The 26,365-nt window shown below is 42.0% G+C and overlaps 1 protein-coding gene across 3 annotated transcripts in view; it reads right to left on the bottom strand.

Annotated features, from left to right (window-relative positions):
• Positions 1-5,918: 5,918 nt before the first annotated feature.
• FANCC (FA complementation group C) overlaps positions 5,919-26,365 on the bottom strand; it is a 212,497-nt gene continuing 192,050 nt past the window's right edge. For all 3 annotated transcript variants that reach the window (XM_044273494.1, XM_044273505.1, XM_044273500.1), the window contains exons 12-15: positions 18,418-18,493; positions 11,902-12,076; positions 10,014-10,220; positions 5,919-6,360 (exon numbers count right to left, since the gene is read on the bottom strand). In XM_044273494.1, coding sequence (XP_044129429.1) covers positions 6,229-6,360; positions 10,014-10,220; positions 11,902-12,076; positions 18,418-18,493 — 590 coding nt within the window. In that variant the 3' untranslated portion in view covers positions 5,919-6,228. The remainder of the gene's footprint in view (positions 6,361-10,013; positions 10,221-11,901; positions 12,077-18,417; positions 18,494-26,365) is intronic.

The following is a 26,365-nucleotide window of genomic DNA, read 5'->3' as shown; positions in this document are numbered from 1 at the left end:
TCATCTCATTGTCATCACAGGCAGGATTAGAATGACAGATATCATCTATATAAAGATAAGACGGGATCTACCATTCACAATAGGTGATATCACAGACAGGATCCATTGTGTGTCTCATTTTTCCTTCCTTCTGACAGGTCAGAAGAAGGATCAAATAAATGATAATATCGACTAGGCAAAAAAGTGGCCTAGTCATGGAGTGGGGAGGGTGGGAGAACACCTTGAGAAGTCCACAGAGTGGCCCAGTGACATACTGTTGAGTTAGCAGCATGAGGAGGCCACAGAGTGGCCCAGTGACATAGTGTCGAGTTAGCAGCAAGATGAGGAGACCACAGAGTGGCAAGGTGGCATACTGTAGTGTGGAGGTGGCAGCATCAGCATGAGGAGGCCACAGATTGGCCCAGTGACATAGTGTTGATTTAGCAGCAGCATGAGGAGGCCACAGACTGGCAAGGTGACATAGTGTTGAGGTGGCAGTAGCATGAAGAGGCCACAGAGTGGCAAGGTAACATAGTGTGGAGGTGGCAGCAGCAGCATGAGGAGACCTGAGTGGTGAGGTGGCAGCAGCAGCATCAGAAGACCACAGAGTGACCCGGTGACCGAATGGGGAGGTGGGTGCCAATAACAGTCCCCGCTGACGATGGTGGGTGTAAGAAGGAGCATTTGGCATCAGATGTGTGGCATCAGGCGGGTGGCAGCATCAGAATAGTAGCTGAGGCAGGTAGCCAGAAGAAACCGGTCTCTTTTGTTAAGGTTTGGGTGAGGCAGAATGGATGACCTAATCTGATGCATCAGGCATTGGTGGGTGGAAATCCTGGCTGATCCACGCCAGATTCATCTTGACAAAGGTCAGTCTTTCCACATTTTTGGTGGACAGGCGAGTTCTCCTTGGGGTCAATATGGTCACCACCGCACTAAACACCTGCTCTGATACCACAATACTGGCCGGGCAGGACAGTTTTACCAGGACAAACTCGGCCAGTTGCGGCCACAAATCCAGTTTGGCTGCCCAGTAGTCCAGCAGATCTTTAATGTGGGGTGGCAGGGTGCTGTTCAAGTATGCCACCACCTGCTGGTTCAGGTTCTGCTCCAGGTCTAGCTGCTGCTGCTAGTTAGTAGTTTCTTCACTAGGCGGTTTAAGAAAGCTGCTCATCATGGACTCAAGCTGCTGCTTATTGAGCTGGTACTGCTCTTACCCCAACCCAACCGCCATACTAGTGAAACAAGAGCGCAGAGGGCCGGTCAGACCTGCAGCGGCCAACTAACTACATAGGATGTCTCCACAGTGGTTCAGTTTGTCCTCCCTCTCAGTGGGTGTAAAAAAGGCCTCCATTTTGGATCGGTAAGGGACTCGGAGGGACTCCCTGCCTCCATCTCCACTGCATACTGCCATGGTGTGCCTGGGTCATCTGCATCGTCTTCCTCATCTCCCTCTTTCTCCCCCGACTGCTCCTCCTCTTCTGTCACCTGTGTAGAAAAACCACCCATTTCGCTACACATTGCTTGTGCTCGAATGTCCTCCTCCTTCAGTTCAGCCCCCATAGGGCTCATGTGGCAGTGAGATTAACCAGCATCTGTTCCAGGATATGAAGCAGTGGAATGATGTTGTTCATCCTGTAGTCCTGGCGACTGACAAATAACGTGGCATCCTCAAAGGGCCTGAGAAAATGACAAGTGTCACTCATGAGCTGCCACTTGCTGACATCGAAGTTACACAGGGGAGTACTCCTGTCTGCTTGTATCATCAAGAAATCGTTTATGGCCTTTCTCTGTTCTTCATATAGTCGTCTAACATATGGAAGGTGGAATTCCGACGGGTGGAAACGTTGCATATAAGCCTATGTTGGGGGGACGCCATTCTGCCGCTGCTGCTCAAGGAAGGTGTGCTTTGCGGTGTACGAGTGGGTGAAGTGCATGCAAAGTTTCCTGGCCATTTTTAGTTAGATGTCTTGCAGATGGGTGGAAGACTTCAGGAACTGCTTTACAACCAGACTGAACACATGCTCCATTCAGGGCGCATGGCTCAGCGCCGGCACCTTGTTCTTCCTGTTGGCGGTCACCATGGTTCCAATTGAGTTGTCGCGGAGAAAGCCAGGATTAGATTTATTGATGAAGGACACAGAGCAGTTCCTCCCCTGTGTGACTCAATTTGCCCAGGCAAACGAAGTGTAGAAGAGTGACACCGCCATGCCCTGCACATGTGGCATGCTGGAGGAGCACTGTGAATTGTCCCTGCAGTGGAGGCTGAGGACATTTTCGCAGGACCAAAGGCGTGAGAATGTGGACGCAGAAGCTGCGACATCTGGCCAAGTTGCTGGTGTGGCTGGGCAGGAACCACATTCACCCAGTGGGCCATAAAGGACATATATTGTCCTTGACCTTGATTACAGCTCCACACGTCGGCGCTGCCGTGCAGTTTGGCAAAACACAGACAGGCCCAAGTACTGGCCCACTTTCTGTTCTACATATGTATGCAGGGCTGGTACTGCCTTTTTGGCAAAGAAATGACGGCTTGGGACTCCACTTCGGCTCGGCACAAGTCATCAGTGGTGCAGAGTCCACCACTTGGAAAGGGACGGACTACAGCACCAGCAACTTGGCCAGGAGAACATTCAGCTTCTGCACCATTCTGTTGTCTCTTGGCAATCGCTTCGGTGATCGATTACTCACGGAATGCCTGACAAGGAGTAGGAGCATCAGGACCGGTAGATAATGGGAAGGACAGACACCTTCCTTTTGGCTGTGGTGGAGCCTTAAATTGGGAGCCACGGTTCTCCCAGGCCACTTTATGCTGATGATGCATATGTTGACGCAGGGCCGTGGTTCCAAGTCTGGCCACGCTTCACCTTCTGCCCACAGATTCGGCAAATGGCCATGTTCACCTCCTCGGGCGGTTTAACAAAAAAAAAGCCACACCGCCCAGTAGGTTATTTTACCCCTAACACTTCGCATTGACTGATTGCTATGGTCGCTGCCTCTATGAACCCCTGCACCGCTACTTTCTGTGCAGGTAGGCTCCTGCAAAGCAGCTGGTCTACCCCGGGCACGTTTGGCTCCCGACCTCCCACGCTGCTGACTCACGGCCACACTACCGACTTGCTGGCTCCGCTGCTGCCTCACACGCAACCAGCCACTCTCTTCCCTAGATGATGATGAAGCCCCTTTGTCACCCTCCTCCCAATTGTGATCGGCTACATCATCATTGAGTACTGTCTGCATGTCACTGATTTCCCCCTCAACGGTCTCTGAGCCAGGAGCCTGACTGTTTGAAACCCCAGCTCCCACGCCACTCTCCTCATTACTTCTTGCCCAGGGCCTGCTCCCGGGCCATACCAACTAAGGGTTGTGTCTGACGAACCCACCGACTCTTGGCTGGGGGTTTCTGATGTCACTTGGGACAAAGTGGATGACCGAGTGAACCATTCAATAACCGCGGAGTTGCAGGTCAAGACACGACGGCTAGATACTATGCTGCAACCTGTGCCTGCGCCAGAAACATTTAGGCCTCTGCCCCTCCCCTGTGCAGGGCCTATGACTTCTCTGTCTGACATACTAATAGATCAAATAAATAAATAAAAAGGAAATTAATACACCCCAAAAAAGGCAGTATTTTTCTCACTTCACCACACAACGGCTAATAAGCCCTTTTCCCCCCCACTAATACACCCCAAAAAAGGCTTTAGAACATATAACTGCACCGTTGAACAGCAACTAAGCCCTTATTTTTTTTCACTAATACACGCCAAAAAAGGCTAGTTTTCTCACTTCACCACACAACGGCTAATAAGCCCTTTTTTTCCATGAATACACCCCAAAAAAGGCTTTAGAACATATAACTGCACCGCTGAATGGCAAGTAAGCCCTTTTTTTTCATTAATACACCCCAAAAAAAGGCTGTAATTTTCTCACTTCATCACACAACGGCTAATAAGCCCCCTATCCCCCCCCACTAATACACCCCATAAAGGCTTTAGAACATATAACTGCACCGCACAAGAGCTAATAAGACGTAGAAATATTTCCTAGTAATACACCCTGTTAATGGCTGTAGCACATAGCACTTGTACCCCAATAACAAAGGTTTGCTGGAATTACGGAGGTATCATCTTTTGCAAACCTGAAAGCAGCAGTATAATGGCAATTTGGATCTGCAGTCAGTGCAGCAAGTTGTAATAGGATTTCTCCTATTACCCAGGCTGTACACTCCCCTATTGGACCCTGTTCTGCTTCAATACTGTGGAATAATTCCTCCATATCCTTTCCCTACACTTAAAAAAAATAAAAGTTTTCAAGTCTTTCCTAGCACTTTCCCTAACGCCTGCTAACGTCTCTCCCTGCACTAAGTACACTGGCTGAGGCTATTTATAGGGCTGTAACATCACAGGGCTGGCTAATTGGCGGCATGCATGGCATTGTGGGTTATCCCTCGTTACCAGAGTTTTTTGCTTCATGTCCTAACATGTGCAGCAGCCATTTTAGGAAAAAATGCAATTCGTTACCACGAAGCAACAGTAAATTCAGATTCGGTGCGAATCGAATTTTCCTGAAATTCGGATCGAATTCTACTTTGTCAACTTCGTTTCGCTCATCTCTACTGATGACCTATCATCAATATAAAACACTTGAACAGCCCCTTTAATTTTTTTTTTTTACTATTCCATAGTACATAATGGAATGGAATACTGCATTTTACGCATTATTACCTGTCTGTGTAAAACTTATGCATGGCCTAACAGGGACTCAAACGCCAAGGCTACCATGGCCACCACTGCCAGGCAGATTTAAAAGGACAACTGCATGAGAAAAGGATTTTTTTTTTACAGTTAATATTCATAAAAAAATTAATTGTTAAGAATTTTTGGCTGTTATTCATTGTGGCTGAACTATGTAACTGAAAATCTAATACTAAATATTATTCCGCTTTTGCAGTTTAGCACAAAGAAATAAAACTCGGATACATATACTGTATATGTAATCCATTGTCAGGTAACTGCTGCTGTGAAGGGGAAGGATGTTAGTAGAATTAGGATAGCAGTATGACAGATCTAGTGTTCTCTTGATAGACCTAGCTAAAAATCCCCACAGAAGAGCATTACACTTAGTGTGAACCAGGCTTCAGAGTCTCATACTTTACACTGCTATCATTAGAGCACTCTGGCAGGCTGAAGTGTCTGGACAAAGTATTTTGCATATTTGCTGGATTTCCTCCGGATCTCCACCGGACCCCATTATAGTTAATTGGGCCGCATGGCATTCCGAACGGAACAGTCTGCAAGATCTGTAAACACTAGTGTGAAAGTAGCCTAAGTGAATAACTCATCTCCTTTCCTTTGTCTGTTTGCTGTGCTATAACTCTAAACAAAGGAGGAAGTTAAAGGGCCAGGACAGGAAGTAGAATACATGGAGTGGCTTCAAAAAATTATATCCAAAAAACCAACAATTATGTGAATATTCACATATGGACTGTTAATATGTGATGAAAAAAACCTTCATGGTAATGTCCCTTTAAAGCGAGGTTCTGTAGCAGTTAGGGAGTGTACTACAGGGAATTGTATACTCTTTAGTATAAATTATAAAGAATATTAAGTCACCTAACAGTTCCATACCTTGTATTGAATGTACTTAGTTATTGTCCTTATGCTTTTATATGGTGAAGGAACCTCTAATATTCTTTAAATTTACAGTAGGGGAGACAGTAATTCATATAGAATGCCTTCCTGCAAATTACATCCTGGAGCACACAGTGGCCAAAGAAGAGTCTAAATTCACATCCTGGCTGCACATGGGTAACCTATTTTATTAAACTGAATGACTCTGCTTCAGCAGTGCCACTGAACAATAATGTATTTTTGAACATCTTTATTATTCCAGACTACTGTACACTCTATTCAGACTCATCTATTAATAAGAGGCCACAGTAACAACACATTTTTTTAATTTCCTAATATACACAAGTGGTACAATAAATCATGTTAAAAATATTCTTGCTGAAAAGTCCAAATCACTCAGTATTAAACTACTCACAAGCAACTTCCTGACATCTGCATTCTAAATAAGCCGTTCTCAGGAGTCATAGCTGTGAATAAATAGCTCCATTTTCGTACAGGAAAAAGTGATATGGACAAATCAATGCCAAGAGACATGAAACTTTTACTGGAAAAGAGAGAAGGATCCAACGTGTATATACAATGTTATAAGGCACATTAATTCTTGTTTTTCTGATTCATATTATAAATCTTGCAGCAGTTTGTATACTATCGTGATCATCTTCTGACATTCCATTCCTGGAATATCAAGTCTGCTTAAAGTACGAGCCAGTACGTCAGAAACTTCACTGGCAGCTTCCTGTGTCTGAGTCATCTGAGAGAAAGGAAACAAGCAACATTATCCTCAAATGACTTTTAATATTCCACAAACAAATATGCAGTGTGCTTTCCCAAATGCTAATAAGCCAAAATATGACCACAACACAAACTATGTTCATGTTTCCAATTATTCTTCCCAAAACAAGAACTGGCACCATACAATTTGATCAGATCTTGTCCTTTATTTTTTATACTAAAATCAAAGCATTGCAAAGAAACAGGAAAGATAAATATAGCAAAAAACAAAACAAAACTAACAAATCTTTCATAGAATGGAATGTCATATCAGTGAAGGCAGTCACTGACTTTTCTCCTTATATTTTAGAATAGTGCAATGTCACAGTCATTGACTTTTATCCTTATTATATTCTTATTATATTGGGGTGTAAGTCTCATGTTTTATCGCTGCCATTGAGAAAACAGAATAAAACAAAACAGCAAGAATCACTAGAAAGCAACTTAAACAGGTTGTCTGGTTTTCGGTGTGGGTCTGACTCCAGTCACCAGCCGCTGATCACCTGTTTGAAGAGACAGCAGTGCTTTCATGAGCGCTGCACTCTCTTCACTATTGACCTACTTGTTATCGATATTGCAGTGGCAGAGCAGTGGAATTACAACTGCTCCAGCCCACTGGACAAAGTAGCTGTAATTACACTGTTCCACTGCTGCAATTTCGTCAGCACACAGGTAAATAGTGAAGAGAATAGGTCATCAATATGAGAAAACCGGACATCTTGAATGTAATCTGTACAAGATACAGAAGCACAATATTTTTAAAAGAATTTCAGATAAGATACAATCTGTTGCGAAGAAAATGGTACATCCTCTAATGAGATCTGCTGGAGCTTAAGAAGAGTCTAAATATACATGAGGAGATTTATTTTGCAGACCTAATTTTAAATATACATATGCAATGGTATACATATCTCCCAAAAGTTCCATTGTCTGTGCTCAGAAATGTATTAGGATACTGTGGATATACTAAAGTTGGGAATCAATAAGAAGATCCAAAACTTACATGGACGGTGGTAAATCAAGCTAAGACTAGGGATGAGCGAACTTGTGTTTTTCAAGTTCAGGTTCGGGTATTTGTGCAATTCCATTATGGATTCTGTTATCACAGAATATAACGGAATTCTATGACGGAATGTACCATGTAAGCAAATATTAAGAGGCATTCCGTCATAATAGAAGTCAATAGGTAGCATAACGGATCCGTCTGGTGTCCTGTAGACATCATCTTGCTAACTCACTGATGGGAAGTCATTATAATTTTTTGCCATGTAAGGCTACTTTCACACTAGCGCTTGATCGGATCCGTTCTGAACGGATCCGATCATATTAATGCAGATGGAGGCTCCGTTCAGTACGGATCCGTCTGCATAATAACTTAGAAAAATTTCTAAGTGCGCAAGATGCCTGAGCGGATCCGTTCAGACCTTCAATGTAAAGTCAATGGGGGACGGATCCGCTTGAAGATTGAGCCATATGGTGTCATCTTCAAGCGGATCCATTCCCATTGACTTACATTGTAAGTCTGAACGGATCCGCTCGCCTCCGCACGGCCAGGCGGACCTGTCCGTGCGGAGGCGAGCGGAGCGGAGGCTGAACGCCGCCAGACTGATGCAGTCTGAGCGGATCCGCTCCATTCAGACTGCATCAGGGCTGGACGGAGGCGTTCGGGTCCGCTCGTGAGCCCCTTCAAACGGAGCTCACGAGCGGACCGACGAACGCTAGTGTGAAAGTAGCCTAACTGATACAGTTGCAGCCCAGGCCCAGTCATTCTTCTATATGCCTGCTATCTCACATTACTGTAGTGCAAAAGCCCTTTTTGGGTAAGAAACTCATTGTTGTTTTTTAATGAGTGCCCTATATTTACACACTGAGGTGGATCACTCGAGATGCACTTTAAGATAAGGCAGGCTGCAACTTTTAAAAGTTATGTGCGATTCGTTCAATTAGAAGATTGCTTAATGGTGGAAGGTCACCCACAAGTGAGTGTCATTCATTGGTTCAGTGAGCAATAATGGGCATTACCTTGCAGATTTATTACCAATAATACATTTACAACTCTATTGAGAACATCTCAAGACTAATAACTGGATTTGGAACATCTATAAGTCTAATAGCTTTCTCCACTGGTATGAATTGGAATGTCTCTTTTCTTAAAGGACCTTAAAAATTATACATTCTATTGAACAGATATACGGCAATTAGTGACACCATTTTGGGGTGCAAATATGTATCGATTAACTTTTCTTGGGTGATAATTGAAAAAAGCTGCCAGTTTTTTGTACTTTAAATTTACGACATTTACCATGTAGCGTTATGTGACACCAAATATCAGTGGCTGGGATATGGAGACTGGTTAGGGTTGAGGGAAAGCTGACTAGAAAAAAAGTACTGAGATATTCTTAATGAAAACCTGATCCAGAGTGCTCTGGATCTCATACTGGGCTGAAAACCTTCCAACAATACAATGGCCCCAAGCATATAGCCAACAAAACACAAGAGTGGCTTAGGGACAACTCTGTGAATGTCCTTAAGTGGCCCAGCCAAAGCCCTGACTTGAACGCAAAGTTTTCTAGAGAGACCTGAAAACTTGCTGTCCACCAACAGTCCAAATCCAACCGGTCAGTGCTTGAAAGAATTTGAAGAGAATAATCTAGGTGTGCAGATTTTAGATCATCATACCAAAGATGACCGGAGGCTCTAATCATTGCCAAAGATAAGTACAGAGTAAAGAGTCTGAATACTTATGTGAATGCAAGATTTTAGTTTTTTTTTTCCAATAAATTAGCAAAGGTTTCGAACCATCATTTTCACTTTGTCATTTTTGGTATTGCGTGCAGAATGATGTGAAAAAATAACTTTTATTTTTATTTTATTTTAGCACAAGGCCTCAACATAAAATGAAAGGTGAAAGAAGGTGAATAATAGCTATAACAATAGCTAATGTAGAAAATGATTGCTGAAATCCCTGTATATTAAAAAAAAGTCAGAGGTTAGGCATACCACAAACCATACAACTGCTAAAATTTACCTTGATGGCCTTGATTTTAATAGACTATTTTATATTATGGCAGTATAATGTTCACTAAATTCCTCCACTTAGAAACAGAAGGAGGATGCGCTGCCATCCACTCCATCGCAATTGCTTTCCTTGCAAAGAAAACAACACCTAGCAAACATAGCTCCAGGTATCGGGGAACCAACCTGCTTAATACTTTAGCAAGGAGCTCTGTTATCTCTGACAAGTAGAGCCAAATACCTTATAGCTGCATCAACCTGTTGTTGGCAGCTGGAGAAGCAACACACTATCTTTTTTATAGTTGTATGTTTTTTAATTTTACAAAACAAAACCATCTTTTATATAAAAATATTTTTAATATATATTTTAATAAACTGTATTAAACTTACATTATTTTTTAGTCCCACTTGGGGATATCGCACGCTGTGTTATTTGCGGACAAAAAAAAAAAATCTGAAGCTAACAGATAATGCCTATACTATAACCTCTTTTGATGCTTCATTGAGAATTGATGACTAATTGCGTCTAAAGGATTTTTTTCAAGTTCCGTTAATTACATAATTTCTACTAGCCACTGTTTCCAACAGCTAAAATACTTATTACACATTAACACTTACATAAGAAACACAGTCCTTGGCCACACTGTGCCACTCGGGACAGAACACAAGGAAAGTGGCACACAGATGTCTAATCAACTGCAGAGTAGTTGGATGCCATGTATCCGGTTTATTTTCTTGAACGAATAATTTGTGAAACGACATGGCACATATGGTTGAACTTCTCCGGAGTGACACCAAGCATTCATAAACAGCTTTAGCTTCAACCTAAGGAAAATAACATTTTACAATGCTTCATTTGTATTAATGAAACATAATGAGCTTCAGTGATATGAGGACCTCAAGCATGTAGACATCTCTAGAAGAAACTGTGGTAACTAGCTCCTTCCAAATGAGGGATTAGTGACTGATGAAATCCACGTTAGAAAGTCAGCAGACCATTCACTTCTAGAAGGAAAGGCAGATTTTAGGCATAAATGCACATGAGTTGACATTTAACTCTGAAAAGGCAAAAAGTGAAGGGCAGGCATTTCTTGTCTACAATTAAGCTGTCAGGGAATTTAGCCAAAATGCTTTTTTTTTCCTACATGAAGAAACTGATGAAAGGGCCATTATGATTTGCAAGCTCGTAACCCGAAAATAGGAGAGTATCAGGAAAATGATTTACTGAATACAAGGCATACAGTAAATGTAATGTTTGATTATTTATTTATATGTGTAATACATTATTATATCATTATTAGACACAATCCACAGGACATAAAATAGTGGTATTATCTACAGGAAGTGGACTTAACTTAAGCAACTAGCATTTTAAAGACATGTTCAAATACTTGAAAAAACAATTCTGGAGACAATCTTTTTGGAATGCTATGTTGTGTCATTCGGCCTGGAAATATGAGTGAACTGATGACTGGGGTGTTACCATTCCCCTTGTCAAAGGCAACCTACACTGTCTGTCACTCTAAGCGCTGATTGGACATTTTCAGACTGTGTACAAAAACTGCCCCCACCCCCCAACTGGTAACACCCAGTTTTGAATTTATGCATATATTTCAAGGAGGAATAACAGAGGCATAGAACAAGATTGAGTCCAAAAAAAGATGCTCCAGGATTGTTACTTCATGAGAAATATAAGTATTTACAAAAGCAAACCCAGCAGCAGGCCTGATGGAGCGTCTATAACAAAAACGCCTTGACCTTGGAATTGTAGATTTTCTTTTGGACAGGACTATTGTAACTGTATAGTATATACAGACTGGCAAACTTGTTTTTTAATCCAAACACAAATTTCCATTTAAAAAGTAATATAAATACCTCTCTGTTCATGTATAATACCAATAACAATGTTGTGGACCAAGAAAGTGATTGCACAACTCAAACAACTCACCCTTTCGAAAGCAAGGAATGTATGGAGCTGCATGTCCCTGAGCTGCTTACTTTACTTGCTTACTAATTTCATTTGAGTATATCTAATGTAAAAATGCAAATAAATAGAGTTTACTGAATAGTGTACTTACTAAATTAACAGACAACATGGGTGGTCCACAGAATTAACAGATGCAAGTCAGTGCTGGGAAACACTAACATCTATAACTACTTTTACCAAGGCTCTCATCCACATACTTACAATCCACAAACTGCATGAATGTGACTATTTCAGCTTTTGAGTTTAGCTTGAAAGGAAGTTCTGGATTTGGACACAACCAATACTCAATGAAATATCTCCTCCACTTCCTAGTGGCAATGTTATCTTTCCCCCCTAAATAATACCTTTTTACTACAACTGGAAAACGGGGTTGCAAAAAATCCAAAACAAGTTAATTGCTTGGATTTAAGTTTAATACATTACATTAATTGCAGATATCTTACCAGTGAATTGCTATTTACACTTGGAGGAATCTCACATTTTTGTACCAAACACAGGCTGATTTACAGCACAACCTACCATTGTTCTACCTCTGCTTTGGCTCTCATTGCATGGATTGTAGTAAAATGCCAAAAGCCACAGCAGGTCGTCTGAAATTTCAGGGTCTGACGTCAACAGCTGCTCTGCTGCAATGTCCACCCATCCTCCTAAACGGATTAGCAAAAACCAGGATTGAAAGACATTCTCGTGAGATCTGGAAAAGAATCAAATGAGTCACTACAGTATGTAAAACAAATATAAAAGAATATTAGAAAAACTATTATATTTCTTCTTGATCTAACGGTCTTCACAAAACACAGACAAGACATTAAATCAGGCTAACACAAACTGATCAGGCATTTAGCATACTTTAGGTATTATATTATCGAACACAATAAGGTAGTAAAAAAAGGTTATAAAAATGTTTTCTATATCCAATATTCAATTTTTTAAAAGATGTTAAATATTTCAAGCCCAGCACTATGTTACTTTTTCACCCAACTATACCACTATCATTGCCAATTAAAGCATTTATCGAGTTAGAAGGGATTTCAATCTGAAAGCTACTATTTATCGTCATAAGAATTCTATACCAATAAATAGGCTTGAGCGAATAGACCTTCGGATCATAGATCTGAAGTTGATTTGTTCAAATACTTTGGTGTTAACGTTTTTTCCGTACATCATTAAAATGTATTGGTTCCACAAGACTTCAGTGAATTACTACTGTATTCCTATCTGTGCCTTTAATAACAATTTAAAACAGGAAACAGAGGTGGGCTTTGGTAGAAGCTGGTACCTCGGCACCAAAGCCCACTTCGGATTGTAAATTGTTATCAAAGACGCAGATATGAATACAGTAGTAATTCACCAAAGTAATGCGCGACCTTAGGCGAGACAAACTTTGGCTCCAGGGAGCCAATACATTTTAATGCTTTATGGAGCCAGCATTAAAATCGAGATATTTGAATGGATTGACTTCGGATCTCTGATCTGAAGGTTGATTCGCTCAAGCCAACCAATAAATATGACGCTTGGGGCACCGCCAAATCATATCGTGCATTAACAAACTTGTGTTCCATCAAATCTATTAAGACGTTTTGGGGAGAGATATACAGTGGGATGCGAAAGTTTGGGCAACCTTGTTAATAGTCATTATTTTCCTGTATAAATCGTTGGTTGTTACGATAAAAAATGACAGTTAAATATATCATATAGGAGACACACACAGTGATATTTGAGAAGTGAAATGAAAGTTATTGGATTTACAGAAAGTGTGCTATAATTAGGCAGGTGCATAAATTTAGGCACCACAAAAAAGATATGAAATCAATATTTAGTAGATCCTCCTTTTGCAGAAATTACAGCCTCTAAACGCTTCCTGTAGGTTCCAATGAGAGTCTGGATTCTGGTTGAAGGTATTTTGGACCATTCCTCTTTACAAAACATCTTTAGTTCATTCAGGTTTGATGGCTTCCGAGCATGGACAGCTCTCTTTAAGTCACACCACAGATTTTCAATTATATTCAGGTCTGGGGACTGAGATGGCCATTCCAGAACGTTGTACTTGTTCCTCTGCATAAATGCCTTAGTGGATTTTGAGCAGTGTTTAGGGTCGTTGTCTTGTTGAAAGATCCAGCCCCAGCGCAGCTTCAGCTTTTTCAGTGATTCCTGGACATTGGTCTCCAGAATCTGCTGATACTGAGTGGAATCCATGCGTCCCTCAACTTTGACAAGATTCCCAGTCCCTGCACTGGCCACACAGCCCCACAGCATGATGGAACCACCACCATATTTTACTGTAGGTAGCAGATGTTTTTATTGGAATGCTGTGTTCTTTTTCCTCCATGCATAACGCCAAATAACTCAATTTTAGTTTCATCAGTCCACAGCACATTATTTCAAAATGAAGCTGGCTTGTCCAAATATGCTTTAGCCCACCTCAAGAGGCACTTTCTGTGCTGTGGGCGGAGAAAAGGCTTCCTCTGCCTCACTCTCGCATACAGCATCTCCTTGTGTAAAGTGCACCGAATGGTTGAACGATGCACAGTGACTCCATCTGCAGCAAGATTATGTAGGTCTTTGGTGCTGGTCTGTGGGTTGACTCTCACTGTTCTCACCATTCGTTGCTTCTGTCTATCCCAGATTTTTCTTGGTCTGCCATTTCGAGCCTTAATTTGAACTGAGCCTGTGGTCTTCCATTTCATCAATATGTTCCTAACTGTGGAAACAGACAGCTGAAATCTCTGAGACAGCTTTCTGTATCCTTCCCCTAAACCATGATGGTGAACAATCTTTGTCTTCAGGTCATTTGAGAGTTGTTTTGAGACCCCCATGTTGCTACTCTTCAGAGAAAATTAAAAGAGGAGGGAAACTTACAATTGACCCTCTTAAATACTCTTTCTCATAATTGGATTCACCTGTGTATGTAGGTCAGGGGTCGCTGAGCTTACCAAGCCAATTTGAGTTCCAATAATTAGTTCTAAAGGTTTTGGAATCAATAAAATGACAACAGGGCCTAAATTTATGCACCTGCCTAATTTTGTTTCAACAATTATAGCACACTTTTTGTAAATCCAATAAACTTAATTTCACTTCTCAAATATCACAACGATTTACACAGGAAAATCATGACGATTAACAAGGTTGCCCAAACTTTCGCATCCCACTGTACATTATATACATATATTATGAATATTAATAGAAACCGGTGTGAAGGAGATCTCTGACGGAGATATTACAAAATACTTTTGGCATTAATTTCAAAGCATTAGTCCATAATTCTTGAGATAGAGAAACAGCCATTTTACGCAATAGCTCAATATAATACTCTGTTTCTTAGCTGTATTCATCACACTGATCTGAGATTATAATCTAGATTATAATTTTGTCCCGGTTCCAGATCTAATAAAATCTCAAACAGCTCATGATATACTAATTTAAAGCGTGGATCCTTAATCAGGAATCTTAGGTTATCATATACCTGTAAATACCATAGAACCATCTACAGTACGTGTAAGGTCCAATCATGCCCCAATTTTGGTCCGGTCCTCCTCGGGCTGTTGGTTGACAAACAGCAGCAGTAATGTGACAAACAGCTACAGAACCGTGATTGGCTACATCTGAATTCTCCATGCACTTCACCACAACTGTTTGTAAACTGAACCAGCGCCACAGAGAACAACATTGAAGAAACAGGTGATTAGGACTTTTAAGTTATTCTATGGGTTGTCTGAGATTTTTAATTGACTTGGACAATCTCTTTAATAACTTATGACTCAACTGAATTAACTCCCCTACTTACTGTATTTTTCGCCCTATAAGACGCACTTTCCCTCCCCCCAAAATTGGGGGGAAAATAGCAGTGCATCTTATGGGGCGAATGCTGCGACCATCCGGTGAATATGCTGAGAGGGAGGAGGGGCTGGGGGCCGGCATCTGTTTCTGTAATGGCAGCGGGGTCCGGTGCAGTCACTGTATTCTACTACATCGGGCCCCGCTCTCTGTAGTATACGGTAATCATATCTAACTTGTGGCTATTGTTTAAAGTATTCCAATCATCTTAAATCTAGCGCTGTACTACTTACAACTAACTTCTTGGCAGTCAGGAGGCTGGGTGGGCGCTCGTAGGGTAGCTCACTATGCTCACTGAGCCACCTGCTTCATTCATAAAGTGGGCGGCGCATGCGTAGTCAGCTACGCTACGAGCGCCCGCCCGCCCGACTGCTAAGAAATTAGTTGCAAGTAGTACAGCGCTTGATTTAAGATGATTGGAATACTTTAAACAATAGCCACAAGTTAGATATGATTACCGTATACTACAGAGAGTGGGGCTCGGTGTAGTAGAATACAGTGACTGCACCGGGCCCCGCTGCCATTACAGAAACAGATGCCGGCCCCCATTCACTACACAGGGACACTGTTATGGGGGATCTGTGGATGACACATTAGATAAGATGCTATATGTGTCATCCACAGATGCCCCCACAATGATCCCCCATAACAGTGCCATCCACATATGCCCCCATAACATCAGGTGCGTCTTATTGGAAAAAACGTTTTAACGGTTGTAAGTTTTGGGCATTTACATTTTGTTGCATTCTAAAAGTGAATGTTCCCATAAAACAAACATGGGCAAAAAAGGAAAGATAGCAGAGTTTATCAATTTAATATAGTTGGTTCAAGCAATCAATTTACCTAATTTACAAACAGTAATGTCTGTACATGAATAGTAGGGAGAAGAATTAAGAAAGCCAGGATCTTCTGGCTTTTTTTTTACGTCATTACTGGAGTGTGGTGGCATATACTATATGTGTAGCTACGACAAACTGACTTGGTCACAGATATCCTTCTACTCCACTACAGTATGTCCTCAACTAGCTCCCCTTGCTGCATCATTCTGCACTCTATACCTGAGCTGGCTCAGATACTAGCTGGTTCATGCAGCTGTATTTATATTCTCATTGCCAATTAAATGAACTGGTTGCATGGCCAAATAAGCATCATTTACCTATTGTGTCACTCCTATTAAATTTTGATTGTAATTTCCTATCTCCTTTTGTCCCATTGTTTATTCATCTGTTTTCATTAGTTGTTGGATCCCTAACTGTAAAACAGCTGTTAAAGGAAATGTATTACCTGTATAAACCAGATAATAGCAAATATTGTTTTTTCTAAAATGTTTTTATTTTATGACAAACTATTTTCTGTACATGTTTATGAGGAAAGCCATCTTGCTTGAGCTACAATTAACAGTATTTAGGTGTCACAGACACAATAGTCTGGAGGGGGCTCATTAATGTCTATAGGCGTGTTTATACAAAGGAGATTGTGAGCTGTGACCATCACCTATTGTAAATATTGGATCTTGTGTTATTTCTACAGAGATGTTACCTTTGTAATCCTGCCTTTAATTATTATGACATAACTGCTGAAAAGTGCTCTCTGCAGAAAAGGAAGTTAACTAAACTAAATTGAAAAAAAAAAAACACCAAAAATACTTTAAAAATGTTAAACATAAACATTTGATTTACATGTTACACATCTGTCCAGGATCTGGGTTCTGCTTTATTTTTCCATTCATATAAATGCTTGTTTTTTGTAATGGCATAATTTAATATTGCATACGATGTAATGAGGAGGTGGGAAAAATTTCAAATGGGGTGGAATTAGGAATAAAATTCTGCCAAGCGCACATGTAACAGGCCAGTCAGTTTCGTAGGTACAAATCTGCTGACAGATGCCCTTTAAATGCCAGATTTTTATTGTACATGTACAGCATGTATTAAGTTTCTAAAAAACAATAGGAGCTGCAACATTAAGAATGTAAATAAAATGAATGAGTAAAGATAAGCTGTGTGTTATAGAAGAGATGTATTGGGAATTTTACTCCTAACAAAATAATGGATTATTTTTACACGGAGGAATTATTATTTTGTTAAGAACATGGCATACATGAGTAGGTAATCCTGAAAAACAAAATTGATTTAAGGATGTTCTTGTTCAAACTCTCTTTAAAAGGTCAGGTATCAAGAGTCTTTCTCAAAACACAACTACAGCCATCTCCAAGATGAAAGCTACGTACTGCAAAACCATATGTGTTTAACAGCGGCGTACACAGATCACATAGGGCCCCAGACCAAAACTACGACCACACAGTCAGGTTTCCTAATGCAGTTTTGGAAGCCAAAATCAGGAGTGGATCGTATCAGGAGGGAAAATATAAAGGACAGACACAACTGCTCCTTATTTTAATCCACTCCTGTTTTTTGGCTTCCAAAACTGAATGCAGAAACCTGACCATGTGGCCATACTATTAGTATGGGCCCCCTGCTGTGCCCAATTTCCCAGTAGGCATGCATCAATCACTCCTAGGCAATGCAGAATGCACAGAGCAACTCCACGGATTTCTGATGAATTTACATTTTGTGTTTATTAAGTGGAAGAAATTAAAAAATTATAATTAAAAAGTTTACCTTTGGATTCAACTACTTTATCTGACTTCTGTGTTAGGTGGAATCAATGCTTCATAAATACATTCAATGTAAAAAAAAATAAAAAAATAATAAAAAATAATGCACCTAGATAGAAATGTCCAACTGGCATTTTTCAGCAGGATAATCCTCACCCACAAGCAGCAATGGTTGCACACTTTCTTGGCCTGCCGGTCGCCAGATTTATTGCCAATAGAGCTGGGATATCAGCTTCTGCAACCTGCAAGTGTGCAGGATCTACAGGCCGAACTGCAACATCTGCGGGCAAATGTGCCCCAAGATACTATATGGAACCTGTAAGCCTCCATGCTCAACCATACCCCTTATTCATTTAGTATCCAGGCTACAGGCAGCCCAACAGGGTACGGAGAGCCTCCTTTCAATTCTACAGTTTTCCTAATAAATGCATCCTTTTGCTCTATTATTGTAATCACCTACATGCAGTATATTATCATTACATTCACACATAGAAAGTGTCATTCCATTCCAACACCTGCTTCTTGGAGCGTTATTGTGTATGCTAAATATAAAGTGTACAAATATACTAAACATGATGGAATACCTCTCTTCACTGTCCACACTTCTTAACAATTTCACAATGGTATGCAAATGTTGAATGCAGGTATTGGGTGCCAGTCCTAGAATAAAATACACACATATTAAATTTTTTACTACTTATGAATAACCGTCACAACTTTATGTGACTTTGCTATATTATTTCATAACTGCTTTTTGCCTCATGATAACTAGAAGTTAGTCACCAACTAGTGGCAAATATGCACCAGCCAGAACATCAATGTACTGCACATAATGTGCGACCCCATAAAAGCCTTACTCTTACTAACCTTTCCCCACATCACGTGTCCTGCCTGCTGTACTGGGCTCTTATACAGAAAGATTAATGTTGTTCTGAAATTGTGACGTCTTTTCTCTTCATGGCAACCTGACACTTGTGACTCAGGTCATAAGGACCTCTTTGACTTCTGGTATAGTGCTATAGGTTGGCTTCATGCACAAGGTCATGTTGGCATTTTGGTCTGCAAACAACAGATGTGCAAAATACGGCTACCTTCCAAGTGCATTCTGCATTTTCTCATTCCCATCAGCATAAAGAATAACAGAAGCAATAGGGACATTTCTATCATTTTTGGAATGGTCACATGGATCCGCGAAAAATAAAAAATGTGTGCATGACCCCATTGAAGTAAATAGGTCAGTGTGCTATCCACAAAAGATTTGGACCGCACAAGGATAAGAAAAACGATCTTGTGCATGAGGCCTCCTACTCCAGAAATAGTAATATCACTTCTGTATGTTACCTCTGCTTCTGTTAGGACTGGATTTTGGAAACCTAAGAATCAGTATCAGTAAGTAAAAAAAAAAAAAGGCTTGCAGTAGAATATAAATGACGTGAAAAAAAAAAACACAGCAAAATTTTACTCACCTCACTGAGTGCCTCTGCCGGTGCCGGAGTCCACGCTGTGCTCCACATCCTCCCGATGTCTCAGCATGGCAGGAAATGGCTGGGAATGCCACTCAGCAAATCACTGGCTGAGGCAGGCCCTCTCTGCAACCAGTGATTGCCAGAGTGATATTCACAGACATTTTCTGCTGTCTAAGGACAAGAGACTCGGGCACCGTCAGAATGGCAGCAGCATGGGATCATTGAGATAGTATAAGCTTTTGTTTTTTACCTCCACACCATTTGTATCCCACTGCAATGCTTTTGTCTGAGCTATCCCTTTAGAGTCTAATTCAGTTTTGCAGCTAAATGACAAGGTTTTCCAAGATTAGAAAAAAGGCATCTACTCTTCATTCCATGAAACAGTGTTTTGCCTATCCATGGGCTATGTGTGGCATAAACACACTGATAATGAAGTTTACTAAGAGTCTAAAACATTCAACACAGGCATAAAAAAGTATAAACAATAGTCCAGCATAGAATGTAATTATGTGCGCACCATCAACTCTAAGGGGTTTGTCCAGGATTACAAAAATATGGCTTTTTTTCCCCCAGAAACAGCATCCTTCACACCTGGCCAAGGGTTGTGTCTGGTTTTGTATCTCAGCTCCATTAAAGAGGTTTTGTCACTTTGGAAAATGGCATTTAACATGTAGATAAAGTTAATACAAGGCACTTAATAATGTAGTGTGATTGTCCATATTGCTTCCTTTGCTGGCTTCATTCATTTTTCCATCACTTTATACACTGCTCATTTCCAGGCGTTATGACCACCCTGCAATCATGCAGTGGTGGGCTGTACTTGCACACTATAAAAAAAAGTGACCCCCGTGGACTCACCAGAGAAGCTGGCACTTTTCCTATAGTGTGCAAGCACAGCCACTGCTGCTGGATTGCAGGGTGGTCATAACCAAGGACACGAACAGTGTATAATGTGATGGAAAAATCAACCAAGCCAGCAAAAGAGGCAATATGGACAATAATAATACATTAGTAAGTGCTTTGTATTAACTTTTGTAGCCTCACTAACTAATTAATAAAACTTATACTTTTATTTCAATACTTATTAAAAGTGCAAACTAACTTTTATAGAACAATTGTTAAAACTCTCAGGAATGGAATCAGGGGCATGTGCTGATTACATTAGACCATATGTATGTATGTTCACGTTCCGTGCTACAAATAACACACTATATTATATGATATATCCATCCTGCCTCGATTCCTGCCTAAAACCTAACTCCTGCGTCCCTACATGTTTCGCCGAGTCTGTCGGCGTCTTCAGGGGAAACTAAACAGGTGCTCACTGGGGGGCGGGGTCTGGGCTTTTAAATCCTCGTTTTTTCTGAGTGAAGAACTCAGGACCAATCACCTGGCCATATGGTTGAGTGATGGATGCAGCCTCCTATGGGCAGGTGCCAACATTTACGTAATATCTGTCCGCCCTCTGACGTCACCATCCTGGGTCACGGATTAACCACCGCATCAATACTCGTCCACGCTGTCATCCCAGGTGCGCCGCTCACCACTTCCTAGTCGGCGCATAATTGTGTCGTCTACTGATGTGTTTCTGCGCCTGCGCTTTAAACTATACGTTCGGCTCGTCGATCTATTGCGCATGTGTCTGCGCTTTGTATCTCTTTCATTCTTCACTTTTGATCGCACATGCGTCCAAACTTAGAGAACCGGCGTGGGTATCCTACTACTTACAGTCCCGGTGGCCCGCTGAAGAGAAGATATGGGTACTGTACTACCAGTAAACCATAGCGGTATCCAACTATGTGTATACTTATTTTATTCTGGATATTAGATCATGCATATATAAGGAATATACTTATGCCCCACTTGGTATCAGTTCTACTCATCTCCTTATTTACACCACACTTATATCTATACTTAAGGAGACCTCAAAGAGGTCTATCTGTATCCACAAACGGTCTAAGTGTGGGGAGAGGTTGTGGATGCAATACTTCCGTGGAGACATGATCTATGCCTAGCTGAATATTCTTTATTGTACAAACATGTTACTGTTATTATGCATAGTGATAACTATATTTATGTGTGTACTCGTACCCATATTAACTATTATTACAAAGCTCATCAGATATTCTCCGGGTATTTCCTCTATTCACCAGTGTCTATCATTATTTTTATTTTTGTCCGTAGAGCCATCCACTCTGTGCTCCAGAACCCCACTTTCAGGACCCATGCAAGGGCAGGGCCAATACCCAAAGTAAGTATTCTGTATAAAGATAATCACCTTATCTGTGTGTGGGGCTACTAGGAATAATGAAATCATGACAGCCCATTACTACTCTCCCCTGCCCCTCAGTTATCCCTCCCATTTCTCTATAGTATGAGAACTATTTTTAGGGGGGAATGTTCTACTTAAGTACCTTATTGTATGTTGTTACTACTTATTTCTATTGTTATTTCTACAACTTTATACTGCTGGGTTGTTTAGCTCACAAAAATGAGGTGAATGTAAACCCTTCATTAAAGGGACACTGACAGGCCCAACAAGCATATTTAGGTATCTATATGACAGTACAGGTCTTATAAGGGGTATTAAAATCATCTAAGTATCCCCCCTGTCCACATTCTAAATACAGTAAACTGAAGTTTTATAACTTGCTTGAACCGTCTTCAATCTGCCCAAGGGGCGGCGTTTCACCTCCACTTGCGCCCAGCCAGCCGCTCCCAACTGCCGTTTTGAAGCGCCGCCCAGCTCATCAATATTCACTTTGCTGGGTGGCTTTTGCTGTCCCCGCTCTGAAGCACTGCGCTGAACAGTGCCCGGCGCATGCGCCAGATCTTGTGAAGTCCGGTGCAGTAAGCGCCGCCAAGCTCATCAATATTCACTTCGCTGGGCGGCTACTACTGTCCCCGACTTCACAAGATCCGGCGCACTGTTCAGTGCAGCGCTTCAGAGCGGGGACAGCAGAAGCCGCCCAGCAAAGTGAATATTGATGAGCTGGGCGGCGCTTCAAAACGGCAGTTGGGAGACGGTTCAAGCAAGTTATAAAACTTCAGTTTACTGTATTTAGAATGTGGACAGGGGGGATACTTAGATGATTTTAATACCCCTTATAAGACCTGTACTGTCATATAGATACCTAAATATGCTTGTTGGGCCTGTCAGTGTCCCTTTAAGCCCATTTGGGGCAAGAGAATGGAGACGATAAATCCATTTAGTCTCTTCTTGTTGTAATTTTCGGTCCATGCTGCCCTGTCTAGGAGATTCCTTGAGTCTCTGTATCCCCCAAATCTTTAAACCGCTGGTTTTACCACCCTGGCACTTCTGTAAGTGTCTGGATAGAGATGTCTCCTCACTCGTATTCAGAACACTGAGAGGTTTAGAAATCCTCCTCCTCGGTTCTTGAATCGTCTTACCAATGTACATTTTCTCACATTTACATTGTATACAATATATCACCCCGGTATTCTTGCAGTTAATAAACTCGCGTATTTTATATGTTTTACCGTCTTGGGGATTTATAAATTCTTTTTTTGGAACCATGAACTTACAAAAGCTGCAAGCTCCGCACGGGTATGACCCTACTGTCTTTAACCATGTTCCCTGACTTTTTGGGGTTCTTTGAAAGTGACTCCTGACCAGCATCTCCTTTAAATTGGTACCTTGTCTGTATGTTATACTCAGATTTTTAGGAAGGATCTGTTTCAGATCTCTATCCGTTCTCAGGATATGCCAGTGCCTCTGAAGAATCCTGTAGATGTTCTTATTCTGTACATCAAAGGTCCCTATACATCTAATCACCCCATCCCCCTCCACTTTTTTCTTAGTGAGGAGTTCCTCACGATTGGTGTTATTGGCTCTATTGTAGGCTCGATGTAAGGCCTTCTTGGGGTATCCCCTCGTTCTGAATCTTGAGTATAGATTTTTACATTTTTTTTTTAAAGGTCTCATCGTCACTGCAATTATGTCTGGTCCTCAAATACTGGCCTACAGGAACGCCTCTCTTTAGTGGTGGTGGGTGATAACTTTGCCAGTGCAAAAAACTATTTGATGCTGGGGGTTTTCTATATATCTCTGTTTTGATCCCTCCTTTTCTGTCAAGTGTTATTTTTAGATCTAAGAAGTTGATGCTGTCACGGACGGTGTACAGGAAACAAGGCAAAGCAACATGTATAAACGACTCGCTGGATCCAAAAACTAAGGAACCAAGGGAGACCCCTGCAGAAGACCTGGCACTTTCCCTGGCTGCTCAGCCTATGCAAAGATCCGAATGGTGGAGGTCTGCATATCCACGAAACTTGACTAAAAAGCCCTGAGCACCCTACAATAGTGAGGGGACACGACCACCGGCTCCCTACACAAGATACGGAGGGAGTCATGGTCACCTGGGATCCAGCAAACAGAAAATAACAGATAAAGGTACAACACTTAGCTTTGAAGCAAACAGGAGGCCAGAGTCAGCGTGCACACACACTCCAGGAAGTAGTATAAGCCGCCCAGAAAAGCCTTCTGGGGAAGAATTTAAAGGGAAGCAATTAGTCCAACACATGACAGCTGAGAGAGGCTAACGAGAGGAGGAGCTGAATACCACAACACAGAAACTCAAGGAGGAGGTTCTGAAAGGCCTCTGTCAGAGCTTCTCAGCTGTCTGGTTGTGACAGTACCCCTCCCTCTACGAGTGGACTCCGGACACTCAGAACCCACCTTCTCAGGATGGGACCTATGGAAAGCCCTGATGAGACGAGAGGCCTTAATGTCCGTCACTGGGACCCACATCCTCTCCTCAGGACCATACCCCTCCCACTGAACAAGGTACTGAAGAGAACCGCGGACAAGACGAGAATCCACAATCCTAGAGACCTGAAATTCAAGATTCCCATCAACCATAATCGGAGGAGGAGGCAAAGGCGAGGGTACAATGGGTTGAACATAAGGTTTCAATAAGGACTTATGAAAAACATTATGGATCTTCCAAGTCTGAGGAAGATCAAGACGGTATGCAACAGGATTGATGACAGACAGGATTTTGTAAGGCCCAATAAACCTAGGACCCAACTTCCAGGAGGGAACCTTCAATTTGATATTCTTGGTAGACAACCACACCAGATCACCAACATTCAGGTCCGGACCAAGCACACGTCTCTTATCAGCCACACGCTTATATCTCTCACTCATGCTCTTTAGATTATCTTGAATCTTTTGCCAAATAGATGACAAAGACGAGGAGAATCTGTCCTCATCAGGTAAACCAGAAGACCCCTCTCCCGAGAAAGTCCCAAACTGTGGATGAAACCCATATGCACCAAAAAATGGTGACTTATCAGAGGACTCCTGACGACGGTTATTTAAAGCAAACTCAGCAAGGGACAAAAAAGAACACCAATCCTCTTGATTCTCCGCCACAAAACAATGCAGATATGTCTCCAGATTCTGATTGACGCGCTCTGTCTGGCCATTCGACTGCGGGTGGAAAGCAGAAGAGAATGACAACCGAACCCCCAAGCGAGAACAGAAAGCCTTCCAGAATCTGGAAACAAACTGCGTGCCCCTATCAGAGACTATGTCTGAAGAAATACCGTGCAATTTGACAATGTGATCAACAAATGCCTGCGCCAGCGTCTTAGCATTGGGCAAACCAGGAAAAGGGATGAAATGCACCATTTTGCTAAAACGGTCCACCACCACCAGAATCACAGTCTTCCCCGAGGAACGAGGCAGGTCTGTTATGAAGTCCAAGGACAGATGTGTCCAAGGACGGGAAGGAATGGGTAAGGGAAGGAGAGGACCTGATGGCCGTGAATGAGGGAATTTGGCACGAGCGCAAGTCTCGCAGGCTGCCACAAAACCCTCAACCGACTTACGAAGCGCAGGCCACCAGAATCTCCGAGCGATGAGATCCAGTGTGGCTCTTACCCCCGGGTGCCCAGCAAGGACCGTATCGTGGTGTTCTTTAAAAATCTTGTGTCTTAAAGCGAGAGGCACAAACAACCTCCCAGGAGGACAAAGATCAGGAGCCTCTGACTGGGCTGCCTGCACCTCTGCCTCCAATTCAGGAAAAAGAGCAGAGACCACCACACCTTCAGCCAAAATGGGACCCGGGTCTTCAAAATTCCCGCCTCCCGGAAAACAACGTGACAGGGCATCTGCCTTCACATTCTTAACTCCAGGGCGGAACGTGACAACAAAATTAAACCTAGAAAAGAACAACGACCATCTGGCCTGTCTCGGGTTCAGACGCTTGGCTGACTCCAAGTAGGCCAGATTTTTATGGTCAGTAAATACGGTAATAGGGTGTCTGGCTCCCTCTAGCCAATGGCGCCATTCCTCAAAAGCCAATTTGATGGCCAACAATTCCCTATCTCCCACATCGTAATTTCTCTCTGCGGAGGAGAGTTTTCTTGAGAAAAAGGCACACGGTCGCCAATTGGCAGGAGAGGAACCCTGAGACAAGACCGCCCCCACACCCACCTCAGAAGCATCAACCTCAACTATGAAGGGTAAAGAAACATCAGGTTGCACCAAGATGGGAGCGGAAGCAAAACTCTCCTTGATATCAGAAAAAGCCTTACGCGCCTCTACTGACCAAGAAGAAAAATCTACCCCCTTTCTGGTCATATCAGTGAGTGGTTTAACAATAGAAGAATAATTCAAAATGAACTTCCTGTAATAATTGGCAAAGCCCAAAAAACGCATCAGCGCCTTTTGATTCTCAGGAAGCTCCCACTCAAGCACAGCGCGGACCTTCTCGGGGTCCATGCGAAAACCAGAAGCAGAGAGAAGAAACCCCAGAAATTGAATTTCTGGAACCGCAAACACACATTTTTCCAGTTTCGCATATAATTTATTCTCCCGCAGGATGAGCAAGACCTGACGTAAATGTTCCTTATGAGTTTTGAAATCGGGAGAAAAAATCAAAATGTCATCCAAATACACCAATACAAATTTTCCCATCAAATGATAAAAAATGCTGTTCACGAAATGCTGAAAAACGGCTGGGGCATTCATCAAACCAAAAGGCATAACCAAATTTTCAAAATGGCCCTCAGGGGTATTGAAGGCCGTCTTCCATTC

This window comes from Bufo gargarizans, chromosome 1, assembly GCF_014858855.1.
Source record: "Bufo gargarizans isolate SCDJY-AF-19 chromosome 1, ASM1485885v1, whole genome shotgun sequence".
NCBI lineage: Eukaryota > Metazoa > Chordata > Amphibia > Anura > Bufonidae > Bufo > Bufo gargarizans.
Note: the sequence above shows the minus strand (reverse complement) of the source record. Positions and strands in the feature narration are given on the sequence as shown.